General features: G+C 34.1%; 2 protein-coding genes and 1 non-coding gene across 3 annotated transcripts; all 3 read left to right on the forward strand.

Annotated features, from left to right (window-relative positions):
- Nucleotides 1-1,281: 1,281 nt before the first annotated feature.
- Nucleotides 1,282-6,911, forward strand: LOC18047332 (T-complex protein 1 subunit alpha). Its single transcript, XM_006443381.2, has 17 exons — nt 1,282-1,513; nt 1,616-1,680; nt 1,790-1,879; nt 1,986-2,072; nt 2,220-2,279; nt 2,360-2,410; nt 2,540-2,635; nt 2,879-2,944; nt 3,137-3,354; nt 3,869-3,965; nt 4,309-4,395; nt 4,928-5,062; nt 5,463-5,567; nt 5,918-6,046; nt 6,148-6,251; nt 6,356-6,446; nt 6,545-6,911. Exons 1-17 carry the CDS (start codon nt 1,441-1,443, stop codon nt 6,626-6,628), a joined length of 1,638 nt encoding a protein of 545 aa, XP_006443444.1. The 5' UTR covers nt 1,282-1,440; the 3' UTR covers nt 6,629-6,911.
- Nucleotides 6,912-7,092: 181 nt separating this feature from the next.
- On the forward strand, nt 7,093-7,165 carry TRNAE-CUC. The gene has a single exon. It is a non-coding gene; the product is annotated as a tRNA-Glu (tRNA).
- Nucleotides 7,166-9,571: 2,406 nt separating this feature from the next.
- Nucleotides 9,572-10,550, forward strand: LOC18047333 (transcription repressor MYB5). Its single transcript, XM_024187540.1, is given in 2 exon segments — nt 9,572-9,873; nt 9,980-10,550. Coding segments are annotated over 2 exon segments (873 nt in total).
- Nucleotides 10,551-12,981: the final 2,431 nt, after the last annotated feature.

The raw sequence follows: 12,981 nt of genomic DNA on the forward strand, positions 1-12,981 counted from the left end.
ATCCTTTATCATGAGCACCTAAATTTTTATAGTTTTTTTATTACAAAAATATCCTCAATGGAATTTATTATTTAGACAATTTAATTTAAGCATAACTGCTGTTGCTCATTATAAGACTTAGCACACCCATCCTATCCAATTATCAAACTCATTTTCAAGCACAGAAGAAACAATTTCAAGTCCAAATGCATCCATTTGATGCAGGTTCAACTCAAGGGTTTGGAATGCTCTCCGTTCTGGGGAAATGGACTTGAACTTGAAATTGCATCTTCTGTGCTTGAAAATTAATGCTGGTTTACTTTGCTGCAGCTGTTGAATTTTTCTAAATTTGTAACATTATCAAACTGTTGATTTTCAAACTTAGTAAATCATCAGAGAATAATAATGTTTACATTTGATGATTTTCTTTTAATACTTGTTTACTATTCTTATTACATGGTCGTTGACTATCAAATTGGGGATTTTGGCACCACTACTAATGATAAAGGACTTCATGAACAGGAGAAACAGCCGTGTTTTTTGTAGCTTGATATTTAAACAGCAGGAACAAACCAGAACCATATCAATTCTGCATATGGTCATTCTAATCTTTATGTTATTTTCTTGGCATTAAAATATTATTTTTTATTGTATATTGTATAAAAATAAAAGATAATGTTAGGATTCTCAATATTTAAGTACAAATTACAAACCATTCAAAATAAATAAAGGGTTCCAACTTCAAGTAAAAAAACCTAGATCCTTGACCCTTGTTGAATAATATATGAGTTAAAAAGACCCAAGAATTCCCAACGTCATAAGACCAAAGTGTATACGCAAGGGCCTTAATTTCAACTTTAGTATTTTACAATTAAGTAAAAAAGAAAGCATTCTCCTTTCATATTTGTTCTTTTTTTTTTTTATATACTAATATATTATAAGAACAATTCTACTAATATTTACAGTTAAAAATCTATTTTCTATCCTCATATTATAGCGAAGGAATATCTATTATGGCATAATTTAAATTTCTACCCTCACATAACAAAGAGATATTTATTTTATTATTAAATTTCGACCCTCACATTATATCGAAGAAATATTTACTCTATCCAGTATTATAAAAAAATAATTTCACCTTATCTATTTTTATTGAGAGGAAAATTAAGTTCTAACTATTATTCGGACTCAAACCTATGCACCACCGTTAAAGTACACTCAAACCGTAAGTGCATGGTCGTGGGAATGGGCTCGCAGCCCATTGGCCTTTTATATTTTGTTCTTTTCAACCTGAAAAAATAAATTAATTAATTGAAACCTCACCGTTTGTCTTTGAACCTTCGACTGGAGAGGCCGCCTGCAATTTCTCGACTTCCCACTAAACTCAAAAGCCTCAACTCACTCAACTCACTATTATCACATACCAGATCTAGGGTTTTGCTCTTATCGTGAGTTATAGAAATGGCTATTTCATCACAAACGCTTGATATTCTAGGTGAACGCCAAGCCGGCCAAGATGTTCGCACTCAAAACGGTACTCGCCTTCTCTCACTCTAAAAATTTGTTCGCATATCATTCATTTTCTTTCAAGTTTTGACTGAAGATTGTTTTGTTTCGTTTATATGTGTGTATATAGTGATGGCGTGTCAAGCAGTTGCTAACATTGTTAAATCCTCGCTCGGTCCTGTTGGACTCGACAAGGTATTTTTCATTTCTGTTAATACTGCAAAAGGTGCAATTTGAATAGCTTAGTTGAGTTATTGAGTGTGTGTATTTCATTAAAAGCTTTTTTTTTGTGGATTAATTGCAGATGCTTGTTGATGATATTGGTGATGTAACAATAACTAATGACGGTGCTACAATTCTGAAGATGTTAGAAGTTGAGCATCCGGCTGCCAAGGTAGGATATAATAGTTACTTTTTTTCTCATTGTATACTATATGTTTGCTATGATTCTTATTTATTCACAGTTCCTTATGTTTGATTTTTCTTTTCTGAGGTGACAGGTACTTGTGGAGTTGGCTGAGCTTCAAGATAGGGAAGTTGGAGATGGAACTACATCAGTGGTTATTGTCGCTGCGGAGTTGCTGAAGGTAATTGAAGCTAGTGTTTTGCTAGATGATATGCTGATACTTTTGTCTTCATTCTCAGCTTTAAACTCTTACGGATTAGTAGGAAATTTTTTATATGGGAGTATGCGGACTTGGTGGTAATTTATGATTTTATCATACTTTTTGCAGAGGGCTAATGATCTGGTTCGGAATAAGATTCACCCAACATCTATTATCAGTGGATACAGAGTGAGTTACTCTTGTTTAACTCGTTCGTTTCATTATAGATTTATCCTCCATATTTTCTCATTTTTTGATCATATGGATAGCTTGCAATGAGGGAAGCATGCAAGTATGTTGACGAAAAGTTGGCAGTGAAGGTAAGTCTCCGGTATTCAATCTATATGTCTGATAAGCAGTAAATCATTGATTTAATTTTTTATTTTTATAATTAAGCATTCTGGTATTTGTTTCATTGGTTAGCGTCTTTCATGGTTTCTTTTTTACAGGTGGAAAAGCTTGGAAAAGATTCTTTGGTAAATTGTGCCAAGACAAGCATGTCCTCGAAGTTGATTGGTGGTGACAGCGACTTCTTTGCTAATTTGGTATGCTCTTGTCGCAAAAATATAGATTTTCATTGAAACATATTCATATTCCTTCATGCCTTGTTATAAGTTAATCCCACTTGTCACTGAGCCGTATTTTGATGCTCCAGGACAATATTTTATTACTGCTACATCTATCTTTATCTTATCATATCCAAAAATGAAAGAAGGGGAAAAAAAAACGTTAATCTGTATTATGTATCATGTATTTCAATTGTAATTAATGTTTTGATCTCTTTCTAGGTTGTAGAAGCAGTTCAAGCAGTAAAGATGACTAATCAACGAGGTGAAGTCAAGTACCCAATCAAGGTTGGTATTTTATGATTGTTCAATATATTACCCGTATGTCGATCCTATTATGGGATTGAAAGATGTTTTATGTTTCTTTTCTTGGAGTTTCATTTTCCAACATGTAAAGTACTTCTTTATTTATTTATCTTTTTGGTGCTGCTTTTGTTTGCAAAAGTTGCAATACTAATAGTTACTTTCTGCACATTCCAGGGGATCAATATTTTGAAAGCTCATGGCAAAAGTGCCAGAGATAGCTACTTTCTAAATGGGTATGCTCTTAACGCTTTTCGTGCTGCTCAAGGAATGCCTCTTAGAGTTGCCCCTGCAAAGATTGCCTGTCTTGACTTTAATCTCCAGAAGACAAAAATGCAATTGGGTGTCCAAGTCTTAGTCACCGATCCGAGGGAACTTGAGAAAATTCGTCAAAGGTGATCTGACAGTGGGTTGTAATTTACAACATGGATTTTATTATGCTGTTCACTCTTTTAAAACATTCTATATCTGATTGCAGCCAGTTTGATTGGTTTTGCCCTGTATATTTAGATATGGGAGCATGCATGGTGATAGTGTGGTCGTATCTCTCCCTTTTTGAACCTATTAATTATAGAATGGAAGATTGTGTTATCAGATTAAAAAGAAACAACTATGAACTTATGGCTGGACTATGAATTGTGTTATCAGATTAAAAAGAAACAACTATGAACTTATAGCTGGACTATGACCGAAGAAAAATTGAAGGTCTTTGTGTCTTTGAACTGCAAATAGCTTGGATGATTCAGTCACTTTAGTTATTGATTCCTTTGTTTGTGAATACTGCATCTTCTCTTCAAGCAGCAGTTGGGTTATAGCTTCAGTTGTTTTGTTCTATTTTCCTTTCTTTAATGGACACTTAATTTATGTTAATCACTTAATCGGTCTCTGATGATACCACTGCTTTCACAGAGAAGCTGATATGACGAAGGAACGTATTGAGAAACTTCTGAAAGCTGGAGCCAATGTTATTCTGACAACAAAAGGCATCGATGACATGGCACTGAAGGCAAGCCGTTTATATTTTTCCCCTTTTGTTTAGTGCCTGCTTAGCCATGTGACAATATTGTGTTATATACTCTGCATTTACAAATATCATGCCTCTAGCTTTATGGTGTTTTGTCCAAAAATATTTCCAAATGAACTGTTTCTATGCAAAATCAATAATATTTTGGGAAATGTGATAACCATGTAAAATTAGTGATTCTGCAACAGTGTGCTCAGGATGGCCTCGTCCCATGCTTAGCCGGCTGTACTTGTGTGCCTTGTTTTTATTTCTAGTTTACCTTGTACCATGTGTGTGAGCCTGGCTTTGTCATATGTATAACATGCTTTTTTTGTTTGGTTCTCAGTACTTTGTGGAGGCTGGGGCTATTGCTGTTAGACGTGTTCGGAAGGAGGATATGCGACACATTGCCAAGGCAACTGGTGCAACTATGGTATTTTTTTAAACAAGCTCAGTCATATCACTGACTTCCATAACTACTCTAATCTGCTTTTGACCTCACTAAATGCTTGTGCTATCATTGAGGAAATGAGCTTAAAGGTTTATGATTGAACAATTCTTATGTTTTGACTTCTGTATAGACTCTTCCTGAGCGCTCAGAGTTTAACCTGTTTTTGTTGGAGAAATGGCCAAATTGTTTCTGTTATACTAAATAACTTGAGTTAATCCACATTTGGTCTTCCATTTTATGTATTGGAACCTACAGGACTTTACTCTGCTAACTAATGAGTGCTAAGGGTATTTTGCATGTTGAAGAACCAACCTACCAGACTTGAAGTTGAGATCCTATTTTCAAGTCATTTGTGTGGTTGACATTAGTATTTTGCATGTTGAAGAACCAACCTACCAGACTTGGAGTTGAGATCCTATTTTCATGTCATTTGTGTGGTTGACATTAGCATTTTCCTTCATAGATGAATTGATATTCTATTGAGCATGTTGTTAATTGGTTGTCAATTTGTCAGGTTTCAACATTCGCTGACATGGAAGGGGAGGAAACATTTGATTCGTCACTTCTTGGATCTGCTGATGAAGTGGTAGAAGAGCGTGTTGCCGATGATGATGTGATTATGATAAAGGGGACTAAAACTACAAGTGCGGTATGTGGTTTAATTTAATTCGCATTTATAAATTTGGTGACTGCTCAACTTTAAAACCTTTTATATCTTTCGGACATGACTCATTTTGGGTAAAGTTCCCAGTACATCATTTTAGGTAAAGTTCCTAGTATCATTTTGAGGTTTCTATTCATCTGGAGTGGTAATCAAGCCTAAGCCTTCAACTCCACCCAACTGCTTTACCAACAGAGTTAAAAGGCAGGGTAGCAACATTTTCTGTGTTTTTTATTTGGCCAATGCAAAATAAGAAGACAGTTTATCAAGTTTGAATTTAATATATAGCATATTGGATTAATTATTGATAAATGCTTATTATTTTGATTGGTGAAGCCTTATTTTTTTTTTTTTTTGGGGGGGGCCTCCCTGTCTTGTTTTTCTCTAGGTTTCCTTGATACTTAGAGGAGCAAATGACTATATGCTTGATGAGATGGAGAGAGCCCTGCATGATGCTATATGTACTGTCAAGAGGACCCTTGAATCCAACACGGTAAACTTCAGCACTTTCAGATTATATTCTTCTATTTACTTTCTGAGTTTTAAATTGATACATTTAAAATTTAGACTTTTTTCTTCATGTTTTTTCCAAGTTTAGATAATGGAATAGGAATATCTGGTGGAATGATATTGATTAGGACATGAGAAACCTATTATAGATAAGAGTATTGGTTTTTATGGGCCTTTGCCATTCAAAGTGTGGGAAATATACATAAAATGAGCTCCAAATATGGAAATGATTTGAATCTGTTTGGCTTCCAAAATTGGGCATTGAATACAGGGAGTACTTATTGTTATTCTTGTATTAACTCTTCTTTGTTCATTGTTGTATTGGTAATGCAGGTGGTGGCAGGTGGAGGTGCAGTTGAGTCTGCCTTGTCTGTCTATTTGGAATACCTAGCTACAACGCTAGGATCCCGAGAGCAGTTGGCACTTGCTGAGTTTGCTGAATCTTTATTAATCATACCAAAGGTCTAATATGAGCTTTGGAGGCTCAATGCACGAACTTTAATGTCTTATTTCCACTTGTCTTATTATGTTGAGATAGTTTTAATGCTTCTATGCTGCTGCAGGTGCTTGCTGTAAATGCTGCTAAGGATGCGACTGAGTTGGTTGCAAAACTACGGGCCTACCACCATGCTGCACAAACGAAGGCTGATAAAAAACACTTGTCTAGGTATTCTGCTTTATGGATTATGGTTCATCCTCAACCAATAGCATACCTGATTGTGTTTCTATTCTCTATTGTGTATTTGATTTTGCTTTGTCAAATTGATGTAGCATGGGACTGGATCTTGCAAAGGGGACCATTCGTAACAACTTGGAAGCTGGAGTCATAGAGCCTGCAATGAGCAAAGTGAAAATTATTCAGGTAATGATCATGAAACACATGAATGCTTTAGTTTATGGTGAAGTTTATCTTCACATTTTCCCCTGATTTTGTTTTGTTTCTTAAAATCTGGTCAACAGTTTGCAACGGAAGCAGCAATCACAATTCTTCGTATTGATGATATGATCAAGCTTATGAAAGATGAAAGTCAGAATGAAGAGTAGGATCAGTTTGTCTGAATTTAAAATTGCACTATTTTTGGATTTCGGGCTGTTTTTGGATGAATTGTAAAGGGCTTATAGTTTACATTGTGCCGATTCAGTCCTACCAGAACTAATTTTGTTCACTGATTGTGGCCCTTGTAATTTTCCTGTGATAGAATTTTGGCACTTACGATTCAAAAAATTTCTCCATATGCAAAACTCTCTCCCGAGAGCTTGATGTAGGAAGCAAAATCTCGAGCTTGCCCCCAAAAATTTAAGACCTTATCAAGAGGCTGGTAGTTGCAAGAACTGATGCTTTTTATTATTTTCCCTTTGGTGTAAAGGTTGTTTGGTTACGTTTTTTATTCGGTTTAATTGGACATTTTAATAGCCTTTTTACATTACAACGATATGGAATTGAATTGTCCATCTGTGAATTTTTTCTAGACAAATAAAAATTTTCAAGAACGCACGTTTACCAACCATCCGTTGTAGTCTAGTCGGTTAGGATATTCGGCTCTCACCCGAAAGACCCGGGTTCGATTCCCGGCAACGGAAATTTTTTTTTTCTCTTTTTCTATTATTTGAAGTTTTAAAGCTCGAATCGGGTTTGTCAGAAATTTTGCTACTTGTAAGACATATTCGTCTAGTTTTATTACTATTTTAATCCATCAATTACTAACATAATGCGAGTATATGTCTGGTTTTTTATTACATTTGGTTCACTCATAAAAAAAAAGTCAAATGTAGCCATTTTTTTAAGGTAATTTCTGACCAACCTTAATTAAATTAATTCCGTAAAATAATATGTCAAATTTATGTCTAAACTTAGACAGATATGCTCATCATGTGTCAATTAGATTTTCAAGTCTTTAAACTTATTATCGAAGTACTTATCAAACAACGTATGTATTTGAATTTTTTGGTATGACATCTCAATCACTGAAAAGCTTCGTAACTAGGCACCATTCTCTAATCAATAAACATATCAAATGCTCTTCAATATGAAAACAAAGCTAATCTTCATTGATTTCTTCACGTGCCACTTGCTTAAGCAATAAGTTGTGGATTATAACACTACTGAATGCATAACTCTTCAAATTGATAAAATGCCTGAAAATATAATTCTTAAATAACAATAATTGTTTTCGCGTTAACTTACTCCAGATAGTTTTGAGGACATTTTTAAATTTTGATGTCTCTGCAATATAGCCCAGGAAATGATCATCAAAGCCTAACTTCATCATGCACATATCGTTCCTCAGTGCCAGTCAATTACACTTTGCCAAATTATTTTTCGCAATGTATCTATAACAAAATCCAAAATTTGTTTGTTATTAAAATTTATAAAATAATAATAATAAATTAATAAATTAATAAAAATTATGAAAAAAATACAAGAAATCTGTTTTTGTGCTCGGTGCTACCCATCGCATAAAAACACAATTGTATGACAGAATATCCGTGCGATGGCCAGCACTCATGGCACCCAAAAGTCTTGCAATGGCCAGCCCATTGCACACTCTCAAGTCTCAAACAACCACCACCACCACATTATGCTCAAACAACTACCAACATTACTCTCAAATTTCATTCTTAACTAATGAAATAGAGCATAAAGAAAATAGCTAATCTTGGTTCTTCTCACTGCATAATTGATGTTAGTGATTTTTGCCACCATTGACTCTAATTTCAGTGATTTGCTGAGAGGGACTTGGGTGACAAGAACGATTTTGGTGAGAGATTTGACAGGAAGCCACCAATGACGGGTGGATTACATTGCATTGAGAGAGAATTCAGTGAGAAGAACAATTTCGGCTGATGGTTTGATAGGAGTATTTTGGACTAATTATAATAGAAAAAAAATTAGGGGAGTCAAATTTGAAAAACACTAAAATTTTGTGATTATTTTAGTAAATTTCCCGAGATTTTCGGGGACCTCTCAAAATAAAGCTAAATTTTTAATAAGAAATTATGTTGAGAGGCCTACTGAACTCCAGTCCATCAGTGACAAAATTTAATGTTGCACTTAGAAATTTATAATAGTTGCCACCCAGGCTATAGTAGTAGGTGGGTGCCTTCAACAATGTTAATGACATTATTTTAAGTCCCTTTGTTGGTGAGCTTAATACAAAATTTCCTCTTAAAATATGAGTTTGAAAAATAATTTTTCTTGAATAATAATGGACATAGATAAATCCCTCATAAGTAACGGTAGATCATATTTCTAATGATAGTAAATTTTTAAATCATAGTTAGTAGATTGATTATAAAATTTGTAGTAACAAATTAAAAAAAAAATAAAAGTTATAATTGATGGAATAGACCCATCAATATGGATAACTCAAATCCACATTATCAGAGGAAAATAGTAATTCACCTAACTTAATGCATAAATTAAATCACTTGGGCTTAACCCAAGTGGCTAGAGCCACTCCCTCACAAATATGAGGGAAGTGGTTCGAGTCCCCGCAGACGCCTTGCAGGGATTTAATTTAAATTTTCTTCCTTAGAGCCTCAGAGCTTGAGTGAAGACAGTTTTTCTCTCACAATGAGAGTTGGGCGTCCCTCGAATATTTGAGAGGGTTAAAAACTCTGAACGGTGCCATATCAGAGTTGATGTAAACTGATCTCAGTAATTTGTATGGTATAAATATCATTAGCAATAGTTCTCCTAAAAAAAAATGCATAAGTTGATGTGAATTTATTAAATATGGTCGGTGTAAGTATACAAAAAACTGATCAGTATAGGGTCATATTATTCTAGCTATTTTGTGTGAATCATTTCTATTTTAGAGTTATCTTTACTTGAATCAATCGTTGCTTCTTCTTTCCCCTTATGCAGCAGCTCTCCCCACTTAAATTTTGACTTGATCAAACTTTGAAACCAATTAAATTAAAGGAACTTCGATTAGATTGTTCAACTTTATTCCACATGTATATAAATATTAATCAAAATTAAGAATGAGAAACCCATCATCTTCATCGTCTTCTGACGGTACAAAGAAGATTACGCCATGTTGTAGCAAAGTGGGTATCAAGAAAGGGCCATGGACTCCGGAGGAAGATGAAATCTTATCAAATTACATCAAGAGAGAAGGCGAAGGCTAGTGGCGTACCCTGCCGAAGCGTGCAGGGCTGCTTCGTTGCGGCAAGAGCTGCCGTCTCAGGTGGATGAACTATCTCCGTCCATCTATAAAGCGCGGCCACATCGCTCCCGACGAAGAGGATCTCATTCTTCGCCTTCACCGCTTGCTTGGTAACAGGTACTATATAGACTGTTGCTCTAACAATTTTAGGGTTTTCTGTTAATGGTGATAATTAATTAATCTTTGTGGTTATGGTCTCTAGCTCACTCTCTTAATTAATTAGGTGGTCTCTGATAGCTGGAAGAATCCCAGGAAGGACGGATAATGGGATCAAGAATTATTGGAATACATGTCTTAGAAAGAAGCTCATTAGTCAAGGGATTGATCCAACAACCCACAAGCCATTAATATTTAACCAAGTAGTACTTCATGATCAACTTGCATCATCATCATCAACTTCAAACCCTAATACTCCTTCTTTAGAGATCATGGAAGAAGCTGGTGTCAGAAGTACTCACCAAGCAGCAGCAGCAAATTTCACGACTAATTATAATATCCCAATTGATGGTGGGTTCATGATGGGGTCATTATTACCAAGTAGTCATGGTCATGGATACAACTGCATTGAAGATTATATCGACAACTGTGACGCGGATACATTCTCTTCATTTCTCGATTCTCTGGTTAACGATGACGATTTCATGAATCATATCAATGAACAGCAGCAGCAGTCAAGCACTTCCAGCTACAATAATATTGGCACCATTGATTGGGAATTCGCTGATGTCCTATCCAAAAAGGTGGGTTCAGATGATCAACATGGTGCTGCAGCCAGCTTGAATGATCAACTTTGAGTAGTGAAGCTACAAATGACTGCACAACAAGATTAAATATTAGTTATATTTTGGCTTGATTATATATAATTTTATGTTTGTGATAATATTGTTTGTTTTTCTACTAGTTTTTTCGCTTACTTTAATTTCCCTTGTTGTTGTGTTCATATAGCAATTTTCTTGTGAAAACCCTTTACGTTTGTATTATTAATTGTTTCAATATTATTACGTAATGCTTGTGAACATATGCATATATGAATATGCTCATAGTTTTTTTCTCTCTCTTTTGAACTCATACAAAGAAAATTAGGCTAAAGATGAAGAGATGATGAATCACATTAATTAATCTTTCATTTTATGATGTATGAGTGAACTTTCTGCTCTTTGTTAGCAGTATATTGGTGGATCATATACATTAATATTTCGTTATTGTTTCTCAATTATAAGACTCAATTCGAAAATTCCATTTCTTCTATATTTTATATAGATGCATGTGTTTAGTTATACTGCTTTCATTTTACTTCTTTCATCACAGTTTATGTGTGCAGATTGTTTCATTGGCAAGGGTTTCTTTAGTTTCAATCCGTTTTAATTATTTTCTTTTCATCCTTGATTTCTTAATTTATACTAGATATCGAGAAGTTGACGAAAACTCAGACAAAACTACATGCATGTACTTGCTTTATTTTTTGTAATTCATTTATGCAATTAGCTTAGCTATTATTTTAGTGTAATTTAATTCACAATCGGGCTATTATTAGTCTAAATGTACCCAACTAATGTTAAGATATGCGGATATACTGAATCTTTTTCACTTCTTCTCTTCATGTTTATGTTAACAATTTAACATACATATATGGCAAAATTTAATTCTCTCTTCATTATCATCTTTATTTATGATCGATCTCTCTCTTTCTCATAATCTGCAGGTCTCATCTTTATAAGACATTATATCTTTTGCATGCTATGTTTCCATTTTACTTCTCATATATAGTCAAATAATTAATATAGCATAGAACAACACAATTTGTAGCCTTATATTAACAAACAACTGAACAATGATTTTTACAAAATTGACTATAAAGTAAATACCAATTAAGTTTTAATTAGGTTTGGTGTGTCCACACACACACACATGTATAACTATTACTCACCACATGATATTTAATTCCTTGGAGAAGCTATAAGAATGGGAGATGATTGATAAAACATACATGTGTGTGAGAGGTAAGTACATATTTGTAAGTTGGTGGATGGCATGCTCATTTGACCAATATTGTACATATTTGTAAGTTGGTGGATGGCATGCCCATTTGACCAATACTGATGGGATGGGGTTGTGTATAATTTTGTCATCTAATAATGTCCCAAACTCTTTTTGATAATCACCAATGGCAACGTTACACTCCCTTTCACTAATATGAGCAGAGTTTAAATCTTGAACTTCTTATATCACCCTTAAGAGATGTTACCAATACCTCCTGGATCATCCTTAAGAGATATTACTAAACAAACTAATTAGCACCGATATATGAAAGTAATTTATTAAAAGGGAGATACAACAGATGTGCACAATATTCACACATATGCAACTCACATAAAATTTAAGATAAATTAGATATGTAATTATGATAGCATATAATCGCGGTCTAAATACAAAATGATTAATAATTTAATTTATATGATTTAAGAAAATGGTTAACCTCTTCTGTAAGCAACGTACTCTTGGTAAATTTTCCCAAACGCAAGGACCAAGAGATAGAAACCAAGGCAAGCAATATAATTTTTCTTGTAAAGCCATTTTCAAAGTTATGACACATTTTTTTTTTTTTTTAATGTAACTGTTTTCCCATTTGGTAGAAGAAACCGAAGAAGAACAAAATTAAAAGCACCGAAGCAGAAAAATAATTCACTGACCTGGAAAAATGGAAATGCAAAACCTGGCTGGCTAGCTGAAATGCCCTTCATTGTTGAAGAGTGTTTAATCACTAACTGAAGAAACAAACAATAGAGGTAGTTCTGATTGAAAAAATAATAATAATGAACTAATTCATAGAATTAAGGAAGAAAGAATAAAGAATATGGGTGGTTTGTTTTTGCCGCTGTGTGTAGGTTGTAGTTCAAGCGTGAGAGCGTTAAACGTTCTACTCTAAGGAAACACGCACGCTTCTTCTTTCACACACATATCAATTAAGCGAGACCTACCCTTCTCTAACTTTCCATTATTATTACTTCTGTCAGTAAGTTTCAATTTAACTAGTAGTGAAACACACTGTTAGCTAAGTACCTAAGAAGCAGTCTGTATGTGTCTGTAAAATTTTGTTATCAAAATATTGTGATGATACAATACAAATGATCAAATAGCATGATGACATATAGTTTATATTTTCAGCATATAAATAACGTGTTACATAGTTTTGATTTGAGAGTAAAAATCAAATGACCTGTCATT

Source organism: Citrus clementina, unplaced genomic scaffold (genome assembly GCF_000493195.1).
Source record: "Citrus clementina cultivar Clemenules unplaced genomic scaffold, Citrus_clementina_v1.0 scaffold_3, whole genome shotgun sequence".
In the NCBI taxonomy this organism is placed as follows: Eukaryota; Viridiplantae; Streptophyta; class Magnoliopsida; order Sapindales; family Rutaceae; genus Citrus; species Citrus x clementina.

Excerpts from the sequence above, each read along its gene's own strand:
- LOC18047332 (XM_006443381.2), top strand. The coding sequence starts at position 1,441 with ATGGCTATTTCATCACAAACGCTTGATATTCTAGGTGAACGCCAAGCC. Across the intron at positions 1,514-1,615 it reads AGATGTTCGCACTCAAAACG|TGATGGCGTGTCAAGCAGTT; the intron begins GTACTCGCCTTC and ends GTGTGTATATAG. Across the intron at positions 6,447-6,544 it reads GCAAAGTGAAAATTATTCAG|TTTGCAACGGAAGCAGCAAT; the intron begins GTAATGATCATG and ends TCTGGTCAACAG.